Raw genomic sequence first — 24,941 nt, 5'->3', positions numbered from 1 at the left:
TGGGGGGGCTTAACAAAACAGCAGCGGGACAAGGAACTCACCAGCTGTGCGCTGGGCAGGCTGATGTCCTTCTCATAGAGCACAATGTTCAAAAAAACCCACTTCTGCTGGAAACTGACCCAGGCCTCCAGGAGGGATTCTTGCAGCCGTGGAGGAAAAGAAGGTCGGTCAGGGATGAGGGGAGAAAAGAGAGAGGCTTGGGGGGGGAGGGGGGAGGGGGGGAGACTTGTGCTGTCCTGCAAAGGGGCAGCCACGGTTGTCCATTGTAGCAGAACAGAGCAGAAGTTGCATGTCACCAAAACGGAGTCTCCCTCGCGGGAGGGACCCTCCCCTGGGCTCACTGCTTGCCCGCCAGCCCCAGCCGGCCCCTGCTCCTGCCCGCTGGCCAAAGGGCACCCAGAGCCCCGCCCCTCCCTCACCAAAGGAGCGCAGCATGGAGCTCCACCTCACAGCCTCCTCTTGGAGCTCCGCGGAGTAGGGGGAGAGGATCATGTTCTGCAGGGTCAAGAGGCTCTGCTCCACGGACGCCTTCAGCTCCACCGTGTCTGAGGAGAGAAACGGCCCCCTCCTTTTCATGCTCAGGCGCCGCAGACACGGTTGTGCCAGGCAGGAAACACAGAATTTGGTCAAGATCACCCTAATCATCAGCTAATACACTTATAGTGTGACCCTTAGTAGAATTCATTTCATAGTAGCCTTGCTGACAGTAGTACTAAGCCTTCGCTCTATATTATTAAAAATATATTGAACCAAAGACCCTTCCTTCGTTCACAAGGGGACACATTCTTTAATCACACGGGTTTCCCCCCCTTTTTCCCCCTCAAAGGACCCTTTTCCTGGGGCAATAAAGATAGCTCCCTTTGAAACCCAAGTGATTATATCTGAGTACCGGTTTTTGTTGTATCCTTACATATCATCTGATTGGTAAAATACAAATCCCAGGGGAGCGTTTGATGCTGTCAAGACATCTACGAAACCATGTGCTAGACATGCTGTGTCTTAGCAAGGAAATATGATTATTCCTAAATGAATAAGTATTGCCCAGTATAATTCTGTCCTGGTTAGGTAGGCATTGTATGAAATGCTAGGGAACAGGAAAATATAAACAAGATGAACTTGAACTCTTAATGCAGCAAAACAAATATGATATTATAGGCATCACTGAAACCTGGTGGGATGAGTCTCATGACTGGAACATAAGAATGGAAGGGTATAACCTAGTTCAGAGAAACAGATCAAATAGGAAAGGAGGAGGAGGAGCATTATACATAAAAGACTGTTAACAGCTGAGAGCAGGTCCAGGACATAAATCCTCCAAGCCAGACTGAGAGCATCTGGGTAAAAATAAAAGGGCAGAGAAAAAACACTGATCTAATTGTGGGGGTCTAGACCCCCATGCCAGTCTGAAGAAAGAGATGGATGTATGGGGACATTTCTTGGAGACAGATGACTCAAATCCTTGTAATGAAGAAAGAGAAAATAGGTAGTAATGGGAGATTTCAATTATCCGGATATTTGCTGGAAGTCAAACTCTTCCATGACAGTCAGGTCCAACACATTTCTCACTTGCCTTGCAGACAATTTCATGGCCCAGAAGGTGGAAGAAGCAACAAGGGGAATGGCTCTTTTAGATCTGCTCCGAACCAATAATGATGACCTGATTAGTGGAGTGGAAGTGGTAGGATCCTTAGGTGGGAGTGATCATGTTCTCCTGGAGTTTGTTATATAATGGAAAGAGGATGCTAAGCATAGTCATACACACATTCTAGATTTTTTTAGAAAGCAGATTTAAGTAAAATTAGGAATCTACTGGGTGCGATCCCATGGTCAAAAGAGAAAGGAGTGCGTGATGGCTGGGAGTTTCTCAAAAGTGAGATCTTGAGGCACAATTTCAAACAGTTCCAATGAGGAGGAAAAATGGGGGGGTGTCTCAGAAAACCAGGATGGCTGTCTAGAGAACTTTCAACTGAGCTAAGATTTAAAAAGGACATGTACAAGAAATGGAAAAGGGGGGAAATCACCAAAGAGGAATTCAAAGAGGAATTCAAACAAACAAGCAGGATGTGTAGAGAGAAAGTCAGAAAAGCTAAAGCTCACAATGAGCTGAGGCTTGCCAGAGAGGTTAAAACAGGGGTCCCCAAATTACGGCCCGGGGGCCAAATGTGGCCCCCTGAAGGCATTTATCCGGCCCGCCAGGCATGGCGGCGATGGCTCCATTCATGTGCAGTGGGGGCTCGAGGGAGAGGAGGAACCATTACTTGGCTGTTGATTGCAGTTACATGATGGCAATTCCCCTAAATCTCCACGGCCATGAATTTTCTCTGACCCAGAGTTGCAGAACCTTACATGTGGCAACGCTCATGCTCCATCCCTCCTCTCCAGCCATACTCCATGTGTGTTGCTCTCCAGGCTTTCTGTTCCACCTCACTCCCATTGGCATCAGCCAGGCTGGGCGGAATCGCTTCGCTGGCTGCTAGGGAGAGAAAGAACCCATGGAAGATACCTGATCCTTGGGTTAGATGGAATGCTTCCATTAAGAAGGAAAGTTCTGCTTTTTTTTTTTTACAGGGGAAGGTATCTCCACAGCCCTCCCCTGCAACAATATTTGGAGCCCACCCTGTACTTGACATACTTTGGTCACTGTTCTAAAAATAGACCATGACAGAAAGGCTGAAAGGTGAAATCAAACATTTTACAATCATTTGTGCATAGGAATTTGTTCATAGTTTTTTTTAGTCCGGCCCTCCAACAGTCTGAGGGACAGTGAACTGGCCCCCTGTTTAAAAAGTTTGGGGACCCCTGGGTTAAAAACAACAAAAAAGGCTTTTTGGATTATGTCCGTAGCAAAAGGAAGAAAAATGATAGAATAGTGTCACTGCATGGAGGAGATGGGGATGGAGAAAAGACAGAACTACTCAACACCTTCTTTGCCTCAGTCTTTTCCCAAAAAGGAAACACTGCACATCCAGGAAAAAAAGAAACAGAAGGTACAGTAGGAAAAATTCAGCACAGAATAAATAAAGAGGTAGTGCAGGAACACCTGGCTACTTTAAACAAATTCAAATCTCTGGGGCCTGATGAACTGCATCTCAGGGTATTAAAAGCACTGGCAGAAGTAATCTCAGAACCACTTTCTATAATCTTTGAGAACTCCTGGAGAACAGGAGAAGTCCCAGTGGACTGGAGGAGGGCTAATGTTATCCCCATCTTTAAAAAGGGGGGAAAGGAGGACCTTCATAATTACTGTCCAGTCAGCCTGACATCGATACCAGGGAAGATTCTGGAGCAGATCGTTAGACAGACGGTCTGCCAGCACTTAGAAGGGAATACTGTGATCACAAAAAGTCAGCATGGGTTTCTGAAACACAAGTCATGCCAGACCAATCTTATCTCATTTTGATAAAAGAAGTGACAGAGCTTGGTAGGACCAAAGGAATGCTGTGGGACGTGAGGCATACCCTTTGATTTTAGTAAAAGAAACTTTTGACAAGGTGTCTTATAATATTCTCTGGCACAAGTGAGCTAAGTGCGAAATGTGGACTTGAGCTTGTTTGGATGGGTTCTAGCAGGGGAGGCGCCCAGCTTTTATCGGTGATACCCCTTGACCCGAAGAGCGGTACACTCCCTTCTATCTGGGATGGTCGTCCTCTTCCACCGAGCGCGCAGCTTCGGGAGGGACGCACATGGAGCGGTGAGGGAGGTAGGGGACACCCGCCTAGCCAGCCAGATCAGCCGAATCAACCCTGGCGATCAATGGGGTGACAGATGTCGCAGCCAGATCGCCCTCACATCCGAAATGTGGACTAGACAATGCTACTATTAGATGGATTTCTAATTGGTTGTCTGATAGAACTCAAAGGGTGCTAATTAATGGTTCATCTTCATCTTGGAAAGAAGTGACTAGTGGGGTGCCACAGGGTTCTGTCCCGGGCTCAATGCTATTCAATATTTTTATCAACGACTTGGATAATGGAATAGAGGGCATGCTAATAACATTTGTAGATGACACCAAATTAGGAGGGGTAGCTAATACCCCCAAAGAACAGAGTCAGAATTCAAAATGACCTAGACAAATTAGACAGCTAGGCTAAAACAAACAAAATGAGTTTCAACAGAGATAAATGTAGAATGTAGGCAGAAAAAATGGAATGCACAGATATAGGATGGGTGACACCTGGCTTGACAACACTACATGCAAAAGAGATCTGGGAGTCTTAGAAGACCATAAACTAAATATGAGTCAGCAGTGTGATGTGGCGGCCAAGAAAGCCAATGCAATTCTGGGTTGTATCAATAGGAGTATAGTCAAGATTGAGGGATGTAATTGTACCTCTATTCAGCATTGGTTAGACCTCACCTGGAATATTGTGTAGAGTTTTGGGTGCCGCAGTTCGGGAGGGATATTGACCGGCTGGAGCAGGTCCAGAGGAGGGCAACCAAAATGGTAAAGGATCTGGAGTCCATGCCCTACGAAGAGAGGCTTAGGGAGCTGAGGATGTTTAGTCTGGAGAAGCAAAGGTTAAGGGGGGACATGATAGCCATGTTTAAATATTTGAAGGGATGTCATGTTGGTGAGGGAGCAAGCTTGTTTTCTGCTGCCTCAGAGACTAGGACACGAAGTAATGGGTTCAAGGTGAAGGAAAAGAGATTCCACTTAAACATTAGGAAGAACTTCTTGACCATCAGGGCTGTTCGACAGTGGAATTCACTGCCTCGGAGTGTGGTGGAGTCTCCATCTTTGGAGGTTTTTAAACAAAGGCTGGATCAGCATATGTTGGGAGTGCTTTGATTGTGTGTTCCTGCATTGCAGGGGGTTGGACTTGATGGCCCTTGGGGTCTCTTCCAACTCTATGATTCTATGATTCCATATTTATTTATTTATTTATTAATCTTGTATACCGCCTAACCCCCGGAGGGCATATTGCCTGTCAGCTACAAGGCAGCTAACCTTGTGACCTTAGGGTGACAAACATTTGGCAAGGAAAAGAATCCCCCTTCCAGAAAGACGTCTCTCCCACATCAAAGTCCAAAGACCCCACCTATCCTAAGATGTTGTGATTGTATCATGCAAATTAACCTTTTGTGATATAATATTTTGAATTCCTGGTTTATTGCGCACTTTTGAAGAAAACAGGTGTATTTTACACCAAGATTGCACCCTTTTGATGCATTCTGTTTTCCATGGAATTTCCTATGAAGATAGAAAGGGTGCTCCTTCTCAGCGCTGCACTCAGGAGGAGGTAACACAAATTAAACCTGGCTTCTTTTGACCTCTTGGCCCTCTGCTTCCATGACTGGCCTGGAACATTGAGATACGGAACTGATATCAAACTGGGACATTATATCACCAGGACTACGGGGCACTGCTCTCTGGGAAACTGGCCCGGCCCTTTCCCTCGTTGCACTGAGGGCCCCAGCTATCCCACTCGGCTTGGGAGAGCTTTCCTGATCTAACAGTCTGGAGTGCTATTGCTAATTCCCAAATAAATACATTTTGTTGCCCTTACAGGATACCAACTTGGTTGCTTAAAGGTCTAGATTTGCTTTTTACTTCCTTCTGCCACCAGTTTTGTTTTCAGGAATGATTGTTTTGAATTCTCTTGCCTGCTGCTATGAACTGTATGATACACGCATGAGGAGTTCTTAAAAGCAAACTAACATGGAGCCTGCTGGGCTGGCCACGGCTGTGCATCAAGTCAACAGAAGCAGCAGCAGCAGCAAAGATGGCTTCTCATGCACAGAGCAAGACCGGCAGGGGTGTTTCTGTGTGTGTGTGTGTGTGTGTGTGTGTGTGTGTGTGTGTGTGTGTGAGAGAGAGAGAGAGAGAGAGAGAGAGAGAGAGAGAGAGAGAGAGAGACAGCTGGGGAGTTTCGGGAGAACAAAGATCAGGAAGTGATTTCTAGCACAAGTCACTCCCCTCCTCACAAACAGTGGGCAGAGAGAAGAGCAAAGAATGATTGAATACCACACGACCACCTCACACCTGAAGTCTTAGCTCCGCTCCCATGGAGTGTACCGTCTAAAAACAGAAACTCACCCCAACTTTTAAAAGCAGAAATGGACACCCCCCCCCCCGACTTGTGGTGGCCCCTGGGGAAGTGTTCAAGGCAAGAGGAGTTCGGGTGGTTTGCCACCTGGGCATGTTCCCACCCAAATACTAGCCAGGGCCAACCTGAGACCTGGCAATATCAGGCCAGCGGGGGGTGACCCAGCCCACTTTGTATGGGATTGAGCCTGGGGCTTTCCGCATGCCAAGCAGACGCTCTGCCACTGAGCCGTGCCCCCCCTTCCCTTCCACCCTTTACGGGCTTTATTTGCAGCCCACCTTTCCCACTGCGACTCAAGGGGGAGCACATGCAATCACGCAGCAGCAGCCAGCCCAAAGCGATGCCTCCCCACCCCATCTGAAGCCCAGGATGGCTTAAGCAGATATGCCCAACAAGGGCCACTTGGCTCTCGCCCGCTTGGCTTCTGGGGGGGCAGCACAAGGCCCCCCCCCGCCCCCGCCTAGCAGCCCTTCGGCAAGAGACCGGCAATGACCCCACCACCAACTGGGACCCTCCCAGGGCCTCACCGGACAACACGTAGGTGCCGCTGTCCTTGGAGATGTATTCGCGCTTGGCAGGGCGCTGGTGGGAGCCACCCAATCGGCGGGAACGCTCGGCCTGCGACTGATACGGCACATTCAGGATAAAGTTGACAAGGCGAAACTGTTTCTCAGACCAGAACTTCTGCATCCGATTCAGGGTGTCCCTGGAGTGATAGCGGCACTTCTCGCAGGTGTAGATCTGGGGGACGCAAGGGCCCTCTGAGAGCACGGCCACTTTTTCTGCAGCCCACGAAGGGCTGGGGCAGGCGCAAAAAGGAGCTGGGCCCCCCTTGCCGCTGTGCAGCGTGCTTCGCCCGCTAGGCCACACTGCTCACCCGCAAGATGCTGTCGCTGTGCTCCAGCAAAGGATGCGCCAGGAGCTGCCCGAGGGTGAACTGCATGTTAATGGGGCACTTGGCATCCATGACTGGAAGAGAGCAGACGGGCTGAATCCCCCAGTACCTGTCCAGGGATTGGCCCCCAAGCCCCCACCCCATGCTGTGCGCCACAGGGCAGCCCCTCCAGCCCCTAGCAGAGGGGAGAGGCCACCAACCCCCAACCCCCACCCCGTCTGGTACACCCAGGGCCACAGTCTCACCGGCAAAGATCTCCTTCCAGCAGCCCACTTTGATGAAGTGGCTGCTGAGTTTCTGCAGCAAGGGGAGGTACTTCTGGAAGTTGCGGAGGGCCCGCAAGCAGGCCTGCAGGATGGGGTGGCCGGTGGGGAAGCTGCCCTCCAGGTGGAAGATCTCACCGAACCACTCGTCGGTCTTCTCCACGGCCAGATTGGCATTGAACTGCCGGCAACAGAGGGAATGGGCGGGGTCTCTGCTGGCTGCCCCCGACTCTGCCTCAGCCCCACCCCAGGTGGCGTTTGAGAGGGGGCAGCAGAGGAGCAGCTGGGGTGGGGGAAAGCCTTGACCGCAGTCAGGGGGGTGCGGGGAGGCGGGACCATCCTTGTGAACATCAGGCCACCAATTCATTTGTCCAGCTGCCCCCTGGGAAGTCTCGATGGCTGTTTCTGGTGCCCTTCTTCACGTGCCAATAACCAGCCCCACAGATCCTTGCGGAGAGTCTCCAACCCCCCCACCCCTCCCCCGGTCCCTTACCTTGAAAAACGTCAGGCACTTCCACTCCGTAATCTGCTCCGTGATGACGCGGAAGAGCCGCCAGATGCACAGGTGGAGCTCCACGGCCCCCTGGCCCCCCGTGACGAAGGAGACATCCATGGACTCGCCTGAAGAGGCAGAGGGCCCAGGGCTCACTCAGAGGTAGGGGCCCCAGGGAAGTTGGGCAGGGGAGAGGGGAGGTCCGGGGCCAGGCCTGGCCCCGCCCACACACCTGTCAGGATCTTCTGGGAACGGCAGAGCTCAGCGATGCGCACCACCATCACTTGGAAGTGCTGCAGGAGTTTGTGCAGCTCCTCCTCCATGGCACGAGGGTTTTGGGAGGAGTCCTGGAAACGTCCCACCGTGACCACGGCCAAGATCTCCTGCAGCTCCCGCACGGCCTTATGGAGGGACCTGCTGAGCTCCGCAATGATGCTCAGGCGCCGGGAGACGATGAAGTCAGAGACCTCCCGCTGCTGGTACACAAACGCATCCCAGGTGTCCAGGAGCTGCGAGGGAAGGGCAGCATGCATCAGCCTCAGCCTGAACATGCGAATGCATCAGCTGTGTGTGGGGGGGGGGGAGGACTCAAAGCAGGAGCACACAAATGGCGCCACACAGCTGGCAGATGACAGCCCCTGCTCAGCACACAGAAGGCCCCACTTGGACCGCTGGAGGCATCTCCTGTTCAGGCAGCCAATTAGAGCAGCCTCCAGAACCGGGCTGGACATCACGGGCTCAAGGGACAACTGTCTGTCCCCACACTGTGCTTTTTTTGTGGGGGGACGCAGGGACATAGGTATAGATTTTTATGGGGGGGCTGGGGGTGGGGCCCCCGAGTGGGGCCCCCACCCCTGGCCTCAGTGCTTATAAAAGCAGCTCTCTTGAAACTGGGGATGGCAGACTCCCCTGCCCCGCCCTCCCCTGCCCCCCCCACCAACTGGGCTCCCAGTTGGCAGCCGGCAGCCCCTTCTGCCCTTTCCTCTGGGCAGAGGCGTAGCTAGGGAAAAATGGAACCCGGTGCAAAATCTGAGTTTTGCGCACGCCTCCTCCCATGGGCAGCCACTGTGATGCTGGAATCCATGCCAAACAGCATCACTTTCAATGGTGTTTAAACTAGAGAGCCCAAATTCTCCTTTTAAATCCACCTCAAGGGGAGAATCTGGGGTCTCCAGTGAAAACAACATTGAAAGTGATGCAGTTTTGGGGTGGATTCTCCCCCACCCTGAAACAGCATCCCTTTCAATGTTCAAACTGGGGACCTCAGATTCTCCCTTTAAATCCATGCCTAAGGGGGTGGATTTAAAAGGAGAATCTGGGGAAATTTGGGGGGTGCCTGCTGTCAGGGGTGCAATTGTTAAGCTAGCAGCCCCAAACTTTCAGAGTATCATTAGGAGACTCTCCTAATGATACCACCAGTTTTGGTGAAGGTTGGTTCAGGGGGTTCCCTCAAAGGTGTAGCCCCCATCTTCTATTAGCTCCCATTGGAAACAATGGGGGATGGGGGCACCCTCTTTGGGAGTCCATAGCTTTGGACTCCCTGGACCAAACGTCTCCAACCTTGGGTAGAATCATCAGGAGAGTCTTCCAAAAGATCCCTGAAATTTTGGTGCTGCTAGCTTAAAAACTGCACCCCCTGCGGGCAAAAAACCAAAAAACCCTAAAAAAATACAAAAAAAACACAAACGGGGGGCAAAGCTTTGGACATGCAATGGGGGAGTTGAACCTGAGAACTCCCCCTTACCTATGTCCTTGGGGGGATGGCCCCAGTCATGGCCAACTCAAGGGAGTCATCTTGTCCAGCCAGCCCACCTACGGGGGAGGGGGGAAGCAGCACATGGCCCTCACCGTGTTTTCCAGGCTCTCTTCACTGGAGCTGAGTGGGCGGAAACACTGCTGGATGACCTCATTGAGGCCCCGCACGTAGTCTACAGACTTCTGCAGCTCAGCCATCTGCCCTTGGTAGTGCTCCAGCTGCAGGAAAGCAAGAACAGCACACTCTCAGCGGGGGTCTTGCTGGCACGTGAGTGTCCCCTTTTGTTCCCGAAGGCATTGGCCCTTCCAAGGGGCTTTCCATAAAGAATGAAATGGCACCAGAGGGGGCGGGACGGTCTCTGCCGAAGAGCCAGACAGCCTGGACAGACGCTCTCCCAACACATCCTTCTGCGTCCAGCCCATGAGGACCATTTCAACCACTCCAGAGCACAACTTTCAGAGTCGCTCCAGGAGGCCCTCCTGCTAATAGCATCCAGGTTTGGTGAACTTTGCTTCAGGGGGCGGGTGGAGATGGGCCCTAGCTTTTGGGGGCCCATAGAATGGAACCCCCTGACACAAAGTTCACCAAGCCTGGGTGCTATTACCAGGAGGACCTCCTAGAGCGACCCTGAAAGTTTGCTGCCTCTACCTTGAAAAATGTGCAGTCTGCTTACACACTTGAAATTCCCCATTGGCTACAACAGAGCCACTGCAGAGCACAGAATCTGGGCAAATTTCTTGGAGTGCCTGTCAGGGGCGCATTTTTAAAACTAGTGGCGCCAAAATTTCAGAATATCACCCAGAGCCAATCCTGATGACACTCCCCATATTTGGTGAAATTTGGTTCAGGGGATCCAAAGTTAGGGACCCTCAAAGGAGTAGCCTCCATCTCCTGTTAGCTCCCATTGGAATCAATGGGGAATGGGGGTATCCCCTTTGAGGGTCCATAAATTTGGACCCATGAAACAAACTTCATCAAATTTGGGTGGTATCATCGGGGACAGGCTCTGGATGATACCTTGAAATTTTGGCGCCGCTAGCTTAAAAACCCACCCTCTGCAGACCGAAACACAAAACAATACAAAACAAATATATGGACCCGAATATATTCAGATATTGGAATATATTCGGGCAAACAAAATATGGCATTCGGGCTTATTTGGGCATACAGAAACTTTTATGCCCAAATAAATCCGAATCCGAATTTTACCGAATATTGTGGGTATTGCTCAAGCCTAATCCCACCCTTCTCTTGTCCAATGGGGGAGACAAAGTGGTTTATTCTGTTCTCCTTGTCTCCATTTTATCCTCCCAGCAATCCTGTGAGGTAGGTTAGCCAGAGAGTGGGTGACGAGCCCAAGATCACCTATTGAGTCTCCATGGCAGAGTAGGGATTTGAACCTGGGTCTGCCAAATCCCAGAGTGATAGAGTGTCATACTGGGATCTGGGAGACCTGGGTTCGAATCATCACTTGTGCCACGGAAGCCCACCTGGTGGCCCTGGACCAGTCATACTCTCTCAGCCTAACCTGCCTCACAGAGTCGTTGTGAGGACAGAATAGAGAAGAACGATCTCAGCAGCTTTGAGTGCCCACGGGAGAAAAAGAGTTGGGGTATCAATATATTAGTATTGTTGTTGTTGTTGTAGATTTCACAGATGCCAGATCTTTAGCTGGTTGTTGGCCTTCATTACAATTCGAGCCTCACCCAGAGGCCTAGGAAGCTGTAATGCATCGGCGTAGTATTCGTGCGGATCCCAGCAGGGCTGCCTTCTGAATCTGACAGATGTTAATTTTGTCAATTCGAAGATGTTTCAAGTGCTGCCCTAGTGTTTTCGGGATGGCGCCCAGCATGCCGATTACCACTGGGACAACCTAATTATTATTATTATCATTATCATTATTATTGTTGTTATTGTTGTTGTTGGGATTTATAACCACCCTACCCTTGGAAGGGGTGTGTATAATATATAATAAATATATAATAATATATAATATATAATAAATATATATTAAATATATAATAAACAAACAAGGTTACAGCCACAGAAAGAGGTGGCAGAATGGGGCACATCCTGGCTGAACACCTGCCCATCAAACAGCCTCCTCAGAAGCCACAAGTTCAGCTCAGAGGGAGGTTTTGACCCACCCCCCACCCCCCCACCCCCATCGGCTGCAGTGCTGCAGTTCAAAGCGAAGGGAACTTTTTAGCATAAGAGTTTCCGTTGAAAGATCTAGTCCAGGGGTGTCCAACTCTGGCGCTTCAGATGTTCATGGACTACAATTCCCAACTGGCCATGACAGCAGGGGCTGATGGGAACTGTAGTCCATGAACATCTGAAGCGCCAGAGTTGGACACCTCTGATCTAGTCGAAGCAAGGATTCTGGAGGAGGTCTGACTTGCAGGCCCTTCCCCTCACTCCGGACCCACAAGGGCTGGCGAGGTGGGGAGCGACACCCCACATGCTCAGAGGCACCCTTGGGCAATTTAAGCGGTCTCTCCTGAATACCTTCATCCTGTGTGTGTGCTGAAGAAGGGGGGGGGTGGTCCACAGGGTGCACAGGAGCAGCCGGCTGGCTCAGGAATGGGGTGGGGTCTGCCGTGGCACCAAGGCCGCCTGCTTGTGGGGCGGGGCAGCCAGAGGAGGCTCACCTTCTGGGAGCACTTGGCAATGGTAAAGATGTCGGTGCTGATGGTCAGGTACAGCTGCAGAACCTCGGAGATCTCGGCAATCAGCAGCTCGCTCCGCTGGGTCGTCTCTTGCAGCAAGAGGGACAGGATGTCCTCGGTGATGGCTGCCAGGAGGGGCACTGCCGGGGCAGAGGGAGCCCCAGGTGAGGGCAGCACCTGGGCAAGGAGAGTCTCCCCTCAGCCCTCCCCCTCCCAGGCCACGCACGGATGTCCCGGTGAATGCCAGAGCAGTCCACGAAGAGGAGGCAGTTGGATGTGACCACGGACTGTGGCACTTGCTTGACGCGGCTCATCCACGTGCGCAGCTTGACGATGCGGTTCACGTACTCCTCGTAGGGCCAGCCTTTCATGTCTCCCAGCTGGTCGGCACTCCAGCTGTGGGCAAAGTGGTAGAGCTCCGACAGCCAGGCGTACTCGCAGCACAGGTGGTTGCTCTCCAGCAGTGCAGTCTGGGGAGAGGGGCAGGGAAGGCCGTCTGACGTAGGACTGAGGCTGACGCGTCCAAGGAGGCATCCCTTGCCGCCCCCTTGCCCCCTTCAGCCCTGGACAGGCAAGGGCCTTTTCTTTCAGCGGCCCATTCTGATCTGGGGCTTCAAACTAGGGCAGTCCCAGAATGCCCCCTCTGCCCACCACATCAGCAAGGCCTCCCCCAGCCCAAGGACCCATGGCGGCTCTGCTGAACACAGGGACCCTGCCCCAGCAGGCGGGAGGGGGCAGCCCCCAAGAACAGCAGCGTGGTCCGGGGAGGTGTTCTCAGCCAATGACAGGCTGGGGGCCCCTGCAGGGCCTCCCCGCTCCCATCTGGGCTGACCTGCCCTCGAGTGAGGGGGAGCCCCTCCAGCAAGCTTCTACACCTCCCCTCAAAACCCCGCCTCTGTCCCTCCCATCCATCGCAAGGCTGGCCGGGCGGGTGGGAAATGCAGTAGCCCCAAGGGCAGATCCCAGCCAGGCCGTTGGAGGCCTACGGGCACCTCATTCCTAGCCCTGGGATGATCCCGAGAGCCCCACTGGGAGGGAGGGGGGCCTCCAAGCACGGGGAAGCCACGGACCTGTAGGCAGGTTGCCTGGGAACAAAGGAAGAGCGTTCGGGGCTATTGTGGGGCGGGGGGGAGCGAGAGCTGGCCCCTGCAAGGACTTTCTCCTTGTTCTTCTGGGTTGGCCTCCTGCCATCAGCCCCAGCATGGCCTGGAGGCAGAATCAGGAAAGGCCTCCCCCCCACCCCGCCCTGACTGCCAGCCCTCCCTCCCTGACACAGGACTACAGGGACCCTCGCAGGTCTGGTACAACCTTAACATGGATTCAATGGGTCTACTTTGGGGGGGGGGGGGCAGAAAAGACCGCATTCCCCAATGTGACCCCGATGAGGGCTGTGAGCCAGTGGCAAAGCCCTGAGCCCCCACCCCCCACGCCCACCCCCAGCTGCTCTTTCCTACCCTGGCTGGGGCCTTTGGGCATCCCTCGTCCTTGTGAAGTGCGCCCGGGAAAGGGGCAAGCGCTCGCCACCCACAGTGGCAAGGGACACCACGCTCTCTTCCCACGGTCGGCCACGGCCCAACTGTGCGTGGCTGCCTTTCCTTGGCTCTCGGCTGCACAGCGACTTCTGGCCCAGCCCCGGGAGGCTGGTTCTGGGGGCACTCCCCTTTCCCCTCCAGCACCGGCCTCACAGCTTAGCAGCCAGACCCTGGCCCCACGGCGGCTCCTCCTGGCTGTCTCGCAATGAGAGGCGACATGCAGAGGGGGGGGGGGGCTGGATAAGGCTAGGATGAAATAAACGGAGGGCAGGAGCGGCAAGAGATCCAGCCTCCGCAGCCCCTGCTGACTTGGCTCAAGCAATCTGGGCTCCCGCCTCAAGAGCCCACAACGGTCCCTGCAAGAGACACCTGAGCCGCAGGAAGGCCTGGGGGAAGCCCTGCAGCTGCCTCGCACTCAGGTCCCCCTTGGCCTACCACTGGGCAGCCTTGGCTCTTCCCATAGGCCGCTGCTCTCCAGGCAGGGGGCTTTCCCACCCCGACAGTCAGACTGGCGATGCTAGGGACTAATCCTGGGGTCTCCCGTAAGCCGAGCAGATGCCCTGCCCCTAAGTCCCCCCCCCCCCCGCAAGACTGGAGCCCAGATGGGCAGGGCCAGCCACACGGCCGCCAGGCAGACGACCCCAGAGTTGGAGGGGGCTTGGAGCTCACCCTCAGCAGGGCCTGCTGCTTTGCCCGAGCCTCCTGGACGATGCTGTCTGACTGCAGATCCTTCTCCAGCTGCTCTCGGGACAGCAAGGGATACTGGCCCCGTAGCCGGTGGCCCACCACTTCCAGGCCACCCATGGCCTTCAGGTTCAGGCGGTGCACCAGCTGCGGGTCCTCCCCAGATGGCCCCACCGGCAATCGACACAGAGGCTCCGACAGGCCCTGGCCAGCACGGCTCATCTCCTGGACGGCTGGCCCCCTGCTCACGCTTGGCCCTCTTGAGCCCGGCCCACGACTCGGCTGGGGCAGGCTTTGCTCTGGTTCCGGGGAAACTCCCGCTGCCTCGCTCTTGCTCTGCGTCACCTGAAGGGAAGAGACAGTCTGCCAGGTCTCCCGGAGGCACCGACGGCCCCCTGGCAGTGCCCAGGCGTCGGCTGGCTCCCGCGACCCACCAGCAGGACAGACTCCACCACAGAATCCAGGGCGCCCAAGAGGCAGGCCTCCAGCTCCGCCGAGGAGGGGAAGATCGCCAGCTTCTCCTCTGCGTCAAACACCAGCTCCACCTGGATGATGGCTTTCCGCTTGGTGCCATCGGCCTGCATGGGGAGACACCGCCCGGCAGGGTGAGCCGAGGCCCTGCCCTGTGCTCCCCGACCCAGCGCCCCTCGGCCTCCCGCGGCCCAGACAGACCTGCATGGTGCGGCTGACAAAGGTGGTGAGCTCTTCCTGCACGATGGAGACCAGGTTCTGGCAGATGAAGAAGTTCACCAGGAGGGCCAGGAAGCCCAGCTTCTGCAGCCAGGACTCGGCATCCTGCAGGCGGCGCTGCAGCCTCTCGGACTCCATCCGCTGATTGTACAAGGACTCCTTGGTGACATACAGCTTCTGGCCTTGCACCTGCTCCTGCAGCCTGTCCACCATCTTGTACGTATCGTCGCGCACCTGCATGGCAAAATCCAGGGGCCATTCCTTAGAAACCACCCCTCCCCCAGGAAGCCTGGCCCACTGAGGAACGGCTCCAACTGCCTGGAAGTTCTTCCTCGTGGCCAAGAATTCTTTGGATTTACATTTCAACCCATTGATTCTGGCCCGTCCTCTGGAGGGCAGCCCTTCAGATATTTGACGGTGGCTACTGTAGCATCTCACAGTCATCTCCACTCAGGGCGAAGCGTGTTCGGCTCCAACAGCCTTTCCTCGCAGGGTCTGGGGCCCAGACAACGGCCATCTCTTGTGTTTAATTTTTGCAAAACACACAACAATACCGTGTACCACAATTTTAAGAAAAGAAAAAAGTCTAGTATATTTAAAACATTTGCATATAATTTGCATATAGATAAGAGAAAAAACAGAAAGAAAAAACTAAAAATAAAACTTCCTCCTAGCAATTTATGTATTAACATAAACTTCCATCCTTCAATCACCTATCTTAGTTTTGAAAGACATCAATCTTTCAAGTTAGCAAATTCTTATAATCCTTATCACCTGACCATCTTTGCTGCCCACCTGTGGACATGTTCCAGTTTGTCAACATCCTTCTTAAACTGCTATGTGTGAAACTTGAACACGGTACTCCAATGGAGGTCCAGCCAGAACAGACTACAGTGATATCAGCCACTTTGAACGATCTGGACCCTACACTTGTGTTGTGGCCCAAAATAGCATTTGTCTTTTTAGCTACCGCTACTGACACATGTTCAGAGTATACTAGCTAGATCCTTTTCGCACGTACTACTGCCAAGGCAAATCTCCCACAGTCTAAGTATGCCAAATTAAAAACATAATCTATCATAAGAACATAAGTCTGTCATCTGCACCTCTATAACTGTGTGGTTTGGTTCTGCAACCCAACAAGATCGACACAGACTTCAGAGAATAATCAGAACTGCAGAAAAAACAATTGCTGCTAACCTGCCTTCCATTGAGGACCTGTATATTGCACGGGTCAAAAAAAGGGCTGTGAAAATATTTACTGACCCCTCGCATCCTGGACATAAACTGTTTCAACTCTTACCCTCTAAACGTCGCTACAGAGCACTGCACACCAAGACAACTAGACATAAGAACAGTTTTTTCCCGAATGCCATCACTCTGCTAAACAAATAATTCTCTCGATAATGTCAAACTATTTATTATATATTTATTATATAATTACTGCACTACTTTTTTCATTATTCCTATTATCTATCTCCTCCCACTTATGACTGTATGACTATAGCCTGTGCTGACATTTCATACATTTCATTCATTTTATTTCATGATTTTACATTTTATGTTTTCATTACTATTGATTGTTTCCTGATGCTTACTAGACCTATATGACAATCATTAAGTGTTGTACCTTATGATTCTTGACAAATGTATTTTTCTTTTATGTACACTGAGAGCATATGCACCGGAGACAAATTCCTTGTGTGTCCAATCACACTTGGCCAATAAAGATTCTATTCTAAGAAAGAGCCTGCTGGATCAGACCAGAGTCCATCTAGTCCAGCACTCTGCTACTCGCAGTGGCCCACCAGGTGCCTTTGGGAGCTCACGTGCAGGAGGTGAAAGCAACGGCCTTCTGCTGCTGCTGCTGCTCCCGAGCACCTGGTCTGCTAAGGCATTTGGAACCTCAGATCAAAGAGGATCGAGATTGGGAGCCATAGATCGACTCCTCCTCCATAAATCTGTCCAAGCCCCAATGGTGGCTGTAAGAGATATCGATCTCTTACAGCCACCATTAAAGAACCAACAGTTCTAATACAAAAAAACCCCACAGGAATATTTCACCACCCATTACTAATAGCAGCAGTGACAGAGCCAAAACACAAAATATTACAAACAGCAGCGCCACAAAGAACAGAGCGCTGCCTGGGATTATATCTGAGGCACCCCAGAATTCTGGGCAGTTCTTTCTTTCCAAGTGCCACAAACCAGCCCAACTCTCTGCACCCCCACCCCCACAGGGCAGCGACACCACCCCACAACCAAGCAGGAGAAACCAGTGGAACAGAGCGGCCTGCATCTGGAGCAGAAAGTGAAGTTGGGGCCGGCCAGGCACACGTCTTGAGGAAGGGCAGCCTGTACAAGTGAGGCCACGACCGAAAAAGCCCCGTCCCAGGGAGGGAGCCCCCTGCTGCTCCCTCCCACCTGGTCGGAGTGGGTCTGGCCACACCGCCCCCACCGCCACCCCCACCCTTGCAGACCCACTCTTGGCTGCTGCCATCCTTACCAGCTCCAGGATGGAGGAGGAGAGGGTGAGGAACCTGTGGAGCAAGTCTTGGGCGTGGCTGTTCTCCTGGGAAAGAGCCCACTCGAGCTCCGCAAAGCTCCAGCACTTGGCAGCGCTCTGGGGCAGCCAGTGGGCAGTCCGCATCTCCTGCAAGAGCCTGCAAGCGACAGGGAGGCAGGAAGCAGGCTGCTGGGGGAGGAGCCACACACACACACACACACCCGCTGCCCCACCCACCCCGAGAGCCTGGCAGGCCCAGGGCCCCCACGCCCCTCACCTGGAAATGTGCAGCAAGGCGGCTCCAAAGTGGGGCACTGCGTGGAGCAGCTCGGAGCCCAGCATCTCCCGGTGCTTCAGGCGGCAAAGGTGCTTCACGTGGCAGGCCCAGCTGGGGGGCACCAAAGAACCTCCCGTGAGACGGAGCCCCACCACCGCCCCCGCCCCCACCCCAGGCGCCCCAGCAGGAGGCCTCACCGGAGGAAGGCCTTGCGGACCAGGAAGAGGCGGAAGAAGGGGATGTGCTGCAGTAGCTGCCACAGCATGGCCTGCCGGTGCCAGGCGCCCAGCGCCAGGGCCTCCGTGCCCTCCTCGGGGTGGACGTGCAGCACCCCAAAGGGGGAGAAGACGTAGTGGTGGGGGGCAGCCAGCCTCTTCGGAACCACCACCAGGTCGTAGGGCCTGCCGACGAGACGAGCTCAGGCTGAGCAAGCGAGAAGTGGGGAAAGGACCGCACCTCTCCCCCCACCCTCTCCCCAAGGGAGCCCCCGGCTCAGTCACAAGCAGGCACCCGTCCGGTCCTCCTGTCCCGGGCATCTCCAAGGGCCACGGGCAGCCACAAAAAGGACCACTTGTGGAAATCACCCGGGCTGGAGAGCTGCAGAGTGTCAGAGCAGTCCACGGAGGCCGACTGTCCTCAAAGAGGGAAGCTCCTCTGCCAGCCCAGGAAAGCAGCGGTCGGGGGGCGCTCTCCCTGCACACCCCCAGAGGGGGGAGGTCACGGCAGGAGGTGGAGCTACCTGAAGTGCCGGCTGGAGGCCACGTTCAGGTACAAGAAGCGCATTTGCCTCGCCTGCCGGTTCCTAACAAAGACCTCCACGGCCTGCAGACCTGTCATGGGCGGGCCCTCGCCTGCCGCGGGCGCCACCTTCTCACGCAGGGCCCGAGGGGCTGCTGGGCACGGCTCCAAAGGCAGCCTGCCACAAAGCAGAAAGACGCGTCGGAAGGGCCTCTGGGGCAGGGGGAAAACCCCTTCCCGCTTGGGCAGCCGGCCGACCCCCGCCTAGCCAGGCCCTTACTGTGCTGCCACGACGACGGGCTCCTCTTCCAGTGCCGGACAGGGCAAATATTCCGTGGGCACGTCTGTGGCTATGGAAAGCGCCATGAGGCCCAGGCAGCTGGCATGGGGGGCCTCCTCCAGCGAGAGCACGCTGCCCACCGCCCCCGCGCTCCTCTGCAGCTCTTGCAAAGTGATGGGGGCCGGGTGCAGCAGGCCGGAGGTGTCTTCCAGCCCGCAGTCAGGAGCAAAGGGAAAGGGCAGGCCCGCAAAGACCGGCTCCGGGCCGCAGGGCAGCGCCTTGGCCAGGGGCGCAGGGTCTTTGGGGCGAGCAGCCTGCAGAGGACCCCCCAGCAGGGGCCAGTCTTGGGGGAAGGCCTGCCCCACGGCTCCCAGCACGTCCAGGTCCGACACCAAGGCCTGGCTGCTCCGGTACTGGTAGCGGAGGCTGTCCAGATAGGGCAGCAGCTCCGGCCGGCCGGCCAGCAGGTGCTGGAAGGGGGCCAGCAGCCTCAGCGCCTCCATCAGGCGCAGCCAGGCCCCGCGGCTGCTCTTCTGCAACACCTCTGCGAAGACGGCCACCAGCTCGGCCACCAGCACCTCCACCTGCTGCGGCTCGGCCCGGCCCGTATCCTGGAGCTGAGTGGCCAGGCGGCGCCGCACACACCGGGCCCACGAGCCCTCCACCGGCTGCAGCGGCCGGCCTCGGGCTCCTTCGCTCCCTGCGGAGAGAGACAGAGGGGCTGAGCGCAAAGAGGGCACCTGGGCGCGTGCAGAGTGCAGAGTGCGCGGGGTAGGATGGCGACTGGCCGCAAGCAACCCTCTCGCTCAGCTCTCCTCGACTCGGGCGCGCTTCAGTCCCCGGCGGCGGGGGGGGGGGGCGCTCTGTGGGACGAGGCAGAGGCAGCTGCTCCGCCCCCCCAGCCCCAAAGAGCCCCACAAGGACGCTCACACGAGCCCCCCCCCCCGGGCCGTCGCTCGGTGGGGCCGGAGGGGCAGGGCGGCGGCTGCCTAGGCAGACCCCTCCGGCGCTCCTGCGGGCCAAGTCGCCCGGCCCTCTGCGCCAGCTCAGGGGCACTCTCTTGCGCTCACCCTTGGCGGCGGCCGACGGGGGAGACTCCATGGCGCGGGACACCAGGGCGGCTCCAAGCCGCGGAGGGCGAGGACGGGCTCCCCACGAGCAAGCCCCGCCGCCAGGCAGGCAGGCAGGCAGGCAGGCAGGTCCGCCGGCCGTTGCTAGAGACGCGCAACTGGCGCTCCAGGGCGCCGCCCCCCCCCCCCCGGACCCAGCACTGGCCCCTGGACCAAGGCGCCCCCGCCCCGCCTGGCCCTGGGAGGGGGGGGGGCTGCTGCTGCTGCTCCCCCCACAGGCCGAACCAGGCGCGTCCTCTTCTTTTAACTCTCTTTGTTGGTTTTCAAATTAACGACAAAAAAGTTAAAATGATCAAGGCGCATAAATGCCACTCACAAAGTCAATACTAGCGTTATCTCCACTTAAACTTTCCTCAGCATTTGAGGGCTTCCCCTGTCATAATAGACGAGGTAAACTCTTTAACACGGATTACTTCCATAGCTGAAGGAAACAACCTTTGTTCCTGCTTGAGGTGTTACATTTTAAACAAAGCAAACATATATCTATCTATATCTATATAAAACATCTCTCTCTCTCTCTCTCTACCTACTATCATCTATCGATAGATATAACATTCTCACCTGACATTCTTCTCTCTACCTCTTCACCTGTCTAGTCTTACTACCTTTCCCATCCTTCCTTCTCCACAGAGCTGTAAGTCAAGTTTATTATTAAGACATTTCACCAGAGTGTCCTTCCAAAGCGGCTGCAAGGGTCGCCCCTAGAGAGCAGCCGCGGTGGCCGGAGCTCTGCAGAGCAGGTTTCCCTCGTTCCCTGCCAGTCATCACCACCAGTCCTTCTCTGCCATCAGGGCTCTCGTCCCTCTAACAATGATCTGTCTATCAGGTTCTCAATTCCCACCTTTCACTTTTAAAAAAAATCTCTAGCCTCTTTAGGTGTGGGGATGTGCCTTTCCTCTTAGATCTCTGCAATGAAAAGGGCTAGTGAAGTCTTTTTTAAAAAACGGGGAATTAAACTAACCTGATATGTGAATTGATATTGCTGTATTGATATTCAGTTGTTGTTGTTGTTGTTTTAAAGTGCAGGAGAAGGAAATGGCTGTCAAATGATCAGGAACATGAAAACCGCAGCTTAGCAAGCCCAGCTTCTCTGTGATCTTTCCCAAAGTTTTTAAACAAAGTAGAATGGGGAAAATCAGAGCAGAATCCATCCCATACTGGAGCCACTCTTAATGCGGGGGGAGAGCATTTATTTATTTTATTTTATAATTCAATTTATATCCCGCCCTCCCCCGCATTCTGCCAATTCCACATTAGCTTGGGAAATCCCCCCCCCCCCCGCCGGCACCTTGCCACTGAGAGCCTGGCCATGTGGACCCACACTATGGTTACCCTGATGCTAGACTACTGTAATGCACTCTACTTGGGTCTGCCTTTAAAGAGGGCTTGGTTCAGAATGCCCTGGCGCAAGTGTTACTGGGTGCAGAATCCAGATTACCCTCCCTTTCTGCAGACACACCTTTGGTTTCCAAGCAGTTACTGGCAGGTTGAACCATAGGTCAACAAACGGACTCTGAAGTATTGATCAGTAGCGTTTATTGATGAGGTATTGAAGCACCATACTTGGCAAACCCAATTCTGACAAAACTGGTATGCACAGTTCCCTTTATTCCCCACTGAAAGCCCCCCCCCCCCCCCCGCTCCCAGTTTCCCAAGAATTCATGAAAAACAGTCTTTGGACCCAAGGTGCCCCGGGCTGGCAGTAGACAGTGAGAGAGCCACCTGGCTCCCTGCCCTACAAGATAACTGATGTGATTCTTTTCTCAAGGGACAGAGGTGCGAGGGGAAGCCTATTTTCCCACAAAGAGTGTAAAGCCACAAAGCAGAGATCAAGGAAAGAATGCAAAGATGGCCGTGGATACATATAGCAGGCTGGTTACAAATATCTTTTGAGCAGCATTGGTTTGTTATTTCAAGAAATTACACAGAGTTGGGAATGCATCTCAGTCACTCAGATAACATCCCCCTGAGACAGCTCGAGGTTCTGGTGATCACCTACAAAGCCCACAAAATTTGTTGGTGGTTCCTGGCCCCTCAATGATGCGGCTGGCCTCCACTCGGGCCAGGGCCTTTTCAGCCCTGGCCCCCGCCTGGTGGAACACTCTCCCTCCAGCTGTCCAGGCCCTGCGGGACCTTGGTGAATTCCACAGGGCCTGTAAGACTGAGTTGTTCCGCTGGGCCTTTGGAGTGTCCAGTCGCTGATTAAGTGCCCCTTTTTATTCCTCCAGTTTGGAGTTCCCTTTTGCCATCCATGGGACCCACTTCTTCGTTCTGCTCCCCCCCCCTCCCTCTTTGGGAGGGTTTTAATTGGGTTTTATTGCGTGATGCCATCTTTGTTAATTTTATCGCTGTGTTTTAATTCTAATTTAATGGGGTTTGTTTGTATGGGCTGTAAGATGTAATTACATTGTGCACCGCCCAGAGCCCTCAGGGGGTTGGGCAGTATATAAAACCAACCAACAAACAAACAAACAAACAAATAAAAGACCCAGACACCCACAGGCACGCCCCTCCCCCACTACTAGGCCCTGCTCCACACATGAGAGCCAAGCCTCCCGAAGGGGCTGCCCGTCGGCTGGTGAAGCCACCAAATGCTTGCTTGTGGGCGTTCTTGGTGGTGCCTCTGGCACGGGGGAGCCGTCTGCCAGAGGCCATTAGGAAGCGCACGCACATACCCCAACCTCTATCATTTCACAAAATAGGCAAAAGCAAATGGTACGGGTGGGCATTTGGGTGAAGGGAGACGATGTGGTGGAAGGGATCCTGTCCAGAGGGAACACCTATTGGGGATCAGGCTTCATTCGCGCCCCCCTGCCTTGTTTCCTGAAACAGAGATGGGGGTCATGCCTGCCCCCTCCCCTCTGCAATCCCAGATGTATTCTTACTGAGAATCTTTGCTGTCAGAGTCAAATGTCATCATATTTTACAATTCATTTATGGATTGACTGATGTCATATTTTGTCATGTTTTCGTAGAAAGTGTTTTTTAAAAACCATCCTTGGAATCCACTTTGAGACCCCATGAAAAGGCAGATTACTACTGCTACTACTACTAATAGCATATCTTCGTCTGCTGATTAATCCTACCCACAGGAGAGCCTCAGCTACTGCAAGGTGTTGCCATCAGCTCTGCTGGAGGGAAGATTCAAGAATAGGGAAAGTTCTAAAAGGGTTTGTTCTTGTGATCTGGTTACAGTTGAAACACTTGACCATTCTGTTTGTATGCCCTAAATACAATAAGATACACATGAAATACATGAATTCCATTTTCTTGCAATGTTCTCAGTGGCAAGAGTGTTATGAGATACCCAATCTCCTGAACAGCTCTGATCTGATCTTTTGTGAAACTGTTGCAAATTTTATACTGGAAATTAGTAATTTTAACTGGATTTCTTAACCTTGTTTTGCTTTAAAATTCTGTCCTGTTTTGTATGCCAATAAAGGCCTCTGTGTGTGTGTGTGTACTAATAATAATGATGGTGATTTGCTAGACATCATATACCTGGACTTTCAAAACACTTTCAACAAGAGACCTCAGCAAAAATTTCAGAATGAAATCAGAAATCCTGGGTTTAAGAGGACGGGTCCTCTTACAAATTAAAAACTGGTTGCACGACAGGCCGTACAGTGCAGTAATAAATGAGCAGTTTTCTCAGCGGAAGGAAGCAAGCAGTGGGGGTCCCGCCGGGGTCCACACTGGGGCTCCTGCTATCCATTTGTTTATTTGTGTAAGTAGAGGTGAGCAGTGAAGTGTTTGCCGTGTTTGCCATTACACAAAATTATTCAGGATGGTGAAAATGGACTGCCACAAACCGGGCGAGTGGGCGGCAGCGTGGCAGTCGGAGTTCGGTGAAGGCAAAGCCGAGACAAAACCCACTGGGGCAAAACACCTCCACTTTAAGCATGTGCTGCTGGGGTCAGAACTTGCTGTACCTGGCCGGGAAGGAGACTTCAAGGGCACAGCGGGCGGCTCAGAGGGGTTGCGGATCCTGTGAAAAAGGCAAACTCTATCCGGGCCCTGATGAGGGCAGGGTTGCAAACAAAGCCCCCGAGGTTGCTCTGTAGGGCAACCTCGTGTGGAGTTCTCTGTGCCGTTCTGGTCACTGCATCTTGAAGAGGACATTTCAGAGGGTGACCTAGACAATTATTTAAAATATTTCAGAACAGACTTTCCAACTAACTCAGGGTTTCCACCATGGTAAAAAACAAGAGAACACACGGCCATAAACATATAGAACGGTAAAAACATAAAACGTGAAGAGAAGGGTAAATGGAGCAAAAGTTTTCACCAGCGGGTGGAAAACAAGCAGTAGAAAGGACCAATTTTCCCGAGAGGGAATTCCATAATTTTGGTGCCACGGCCAACAATGCCCACCCAGCCTCAGATCGCAGGAGTGACTGTAGCGGTCAGGCAGGCTCACGTGAGAGCAGGAGATCCTTCTGGTGCACTGAGCTCACGCCACGTGGGAGGGCTGGACAGGTCAAAACCAGCACCTTCTGGGAAGGGACTCAGAAGCAAACTGGGAGCCAGTCTCAGTGGTGCACAGCTGAAGTGACGCGGCTTTTACGTGACCTACCACGGCCAGAATTCTGGAAAGGCCTTTTCAGGCACTCCTGGGGAAACACGGGCCGGGGGGTGGGGGCTGTTCCAGCATGACTCATCCCCTAGGGGTGGTGCCCTGAGCACACAGCACCATCCTGGCAGAAGACTGGAGTGTGGAGAGAAGAGCAGGGCAGACAAGGAGGGCTGGGGAGGGGGGGAACCCGAGAGCCAGAGGAGGCGGAGATCCTTAAAGAGGTCCGGGTGCCAGGATGCCCACCTGGGCTGAGACAGGGGTGGCCAGGCTGCTTGCTGCTAAGTGGCACTGCAAATATAATGGGCATTTCAAAAACTCAGCATGTCGAGACAAACGGTCACCTCTGTATCAATCAGCCCGACAGATTCAACATCAGTGTTTGGCCACGTCATGCACCCTGACGGG

The 24,941-nt window shown here is 53.8% G+C and overlaps 1 protein-coding gene across 1 annotated transcript in view; it reads right to left on the bottom strand.

Moving 5' to 3' along the window:
• The window catches only part of DNHD1 (dynein heavy chain domain 1), a 48,305-nt gene extending 28,374 nt beyond the window's left edge, over positions 1-19,931 (bottom strand). Inside the window, 19 exon segments of the mRNA XM_048494001.1 lie at positions 42-139; positions 420-545; positions 6,575-6,788; positions 6,925-7,016; positions 7,188-7,386; positions 7,699-7,826; positions 7,931-8,207; positions 9,547-9,672; positions 12,106-12,263; positions 12,350-12,593; positions 14,325-14,684; positions 14,774-14,917; positions 15,012-15,263; positions 17,536-17,692; positions 17,813-17,923; positions 18,010-18,213; positions 18,552-18,715; positions 18,809-19,530; positions 19,901-19,931. Coding sequence (XP_048349958.1) covers positions 42-139; positions 420-545; positions 6,575-6,788; positions 6,925-7,016; positions 7,188-7,386; positions 7,699-7,826; positions 7,931-8,207; positions 9,547-9,672; positions 12,106-12,263; positions 12,350-12,593; positions 14,325-14,684; positions 14,774-14,917; positions 15,012-15,263; positions 17,536-17,692; positions 17,813-17,923; positions 18,010-18,213; positions 18,552-18,715; positions 18,809-19,530; positions 19,901-19,931 — 3,807 coding nt within the window.
• Between the last annotated feature and the right edge of the window lie 5,010 nt (positions 19,932-24,941).

Source organism: Sphaerodactylus townsendi, linkage group LG04 (genome assembly GCF_021028975.2).
Source record: "Sphaerodactylus townsendi isolate TG3544 linkage group LG04, MPM_Stown_v2.3, whole genome shotgun sequence".
Taxonomy (NCBI): domain Eukaryota; kingdom Metazoa; phylum Chordata; class Lepidosauria; order Squamata; family Sphaerodactylidae; genus Sphaerodactylus; species Sphaerodactylus townsendi.
This window is presented reverse-complemented; position numbering and strand designations above follow the sequence as displayed.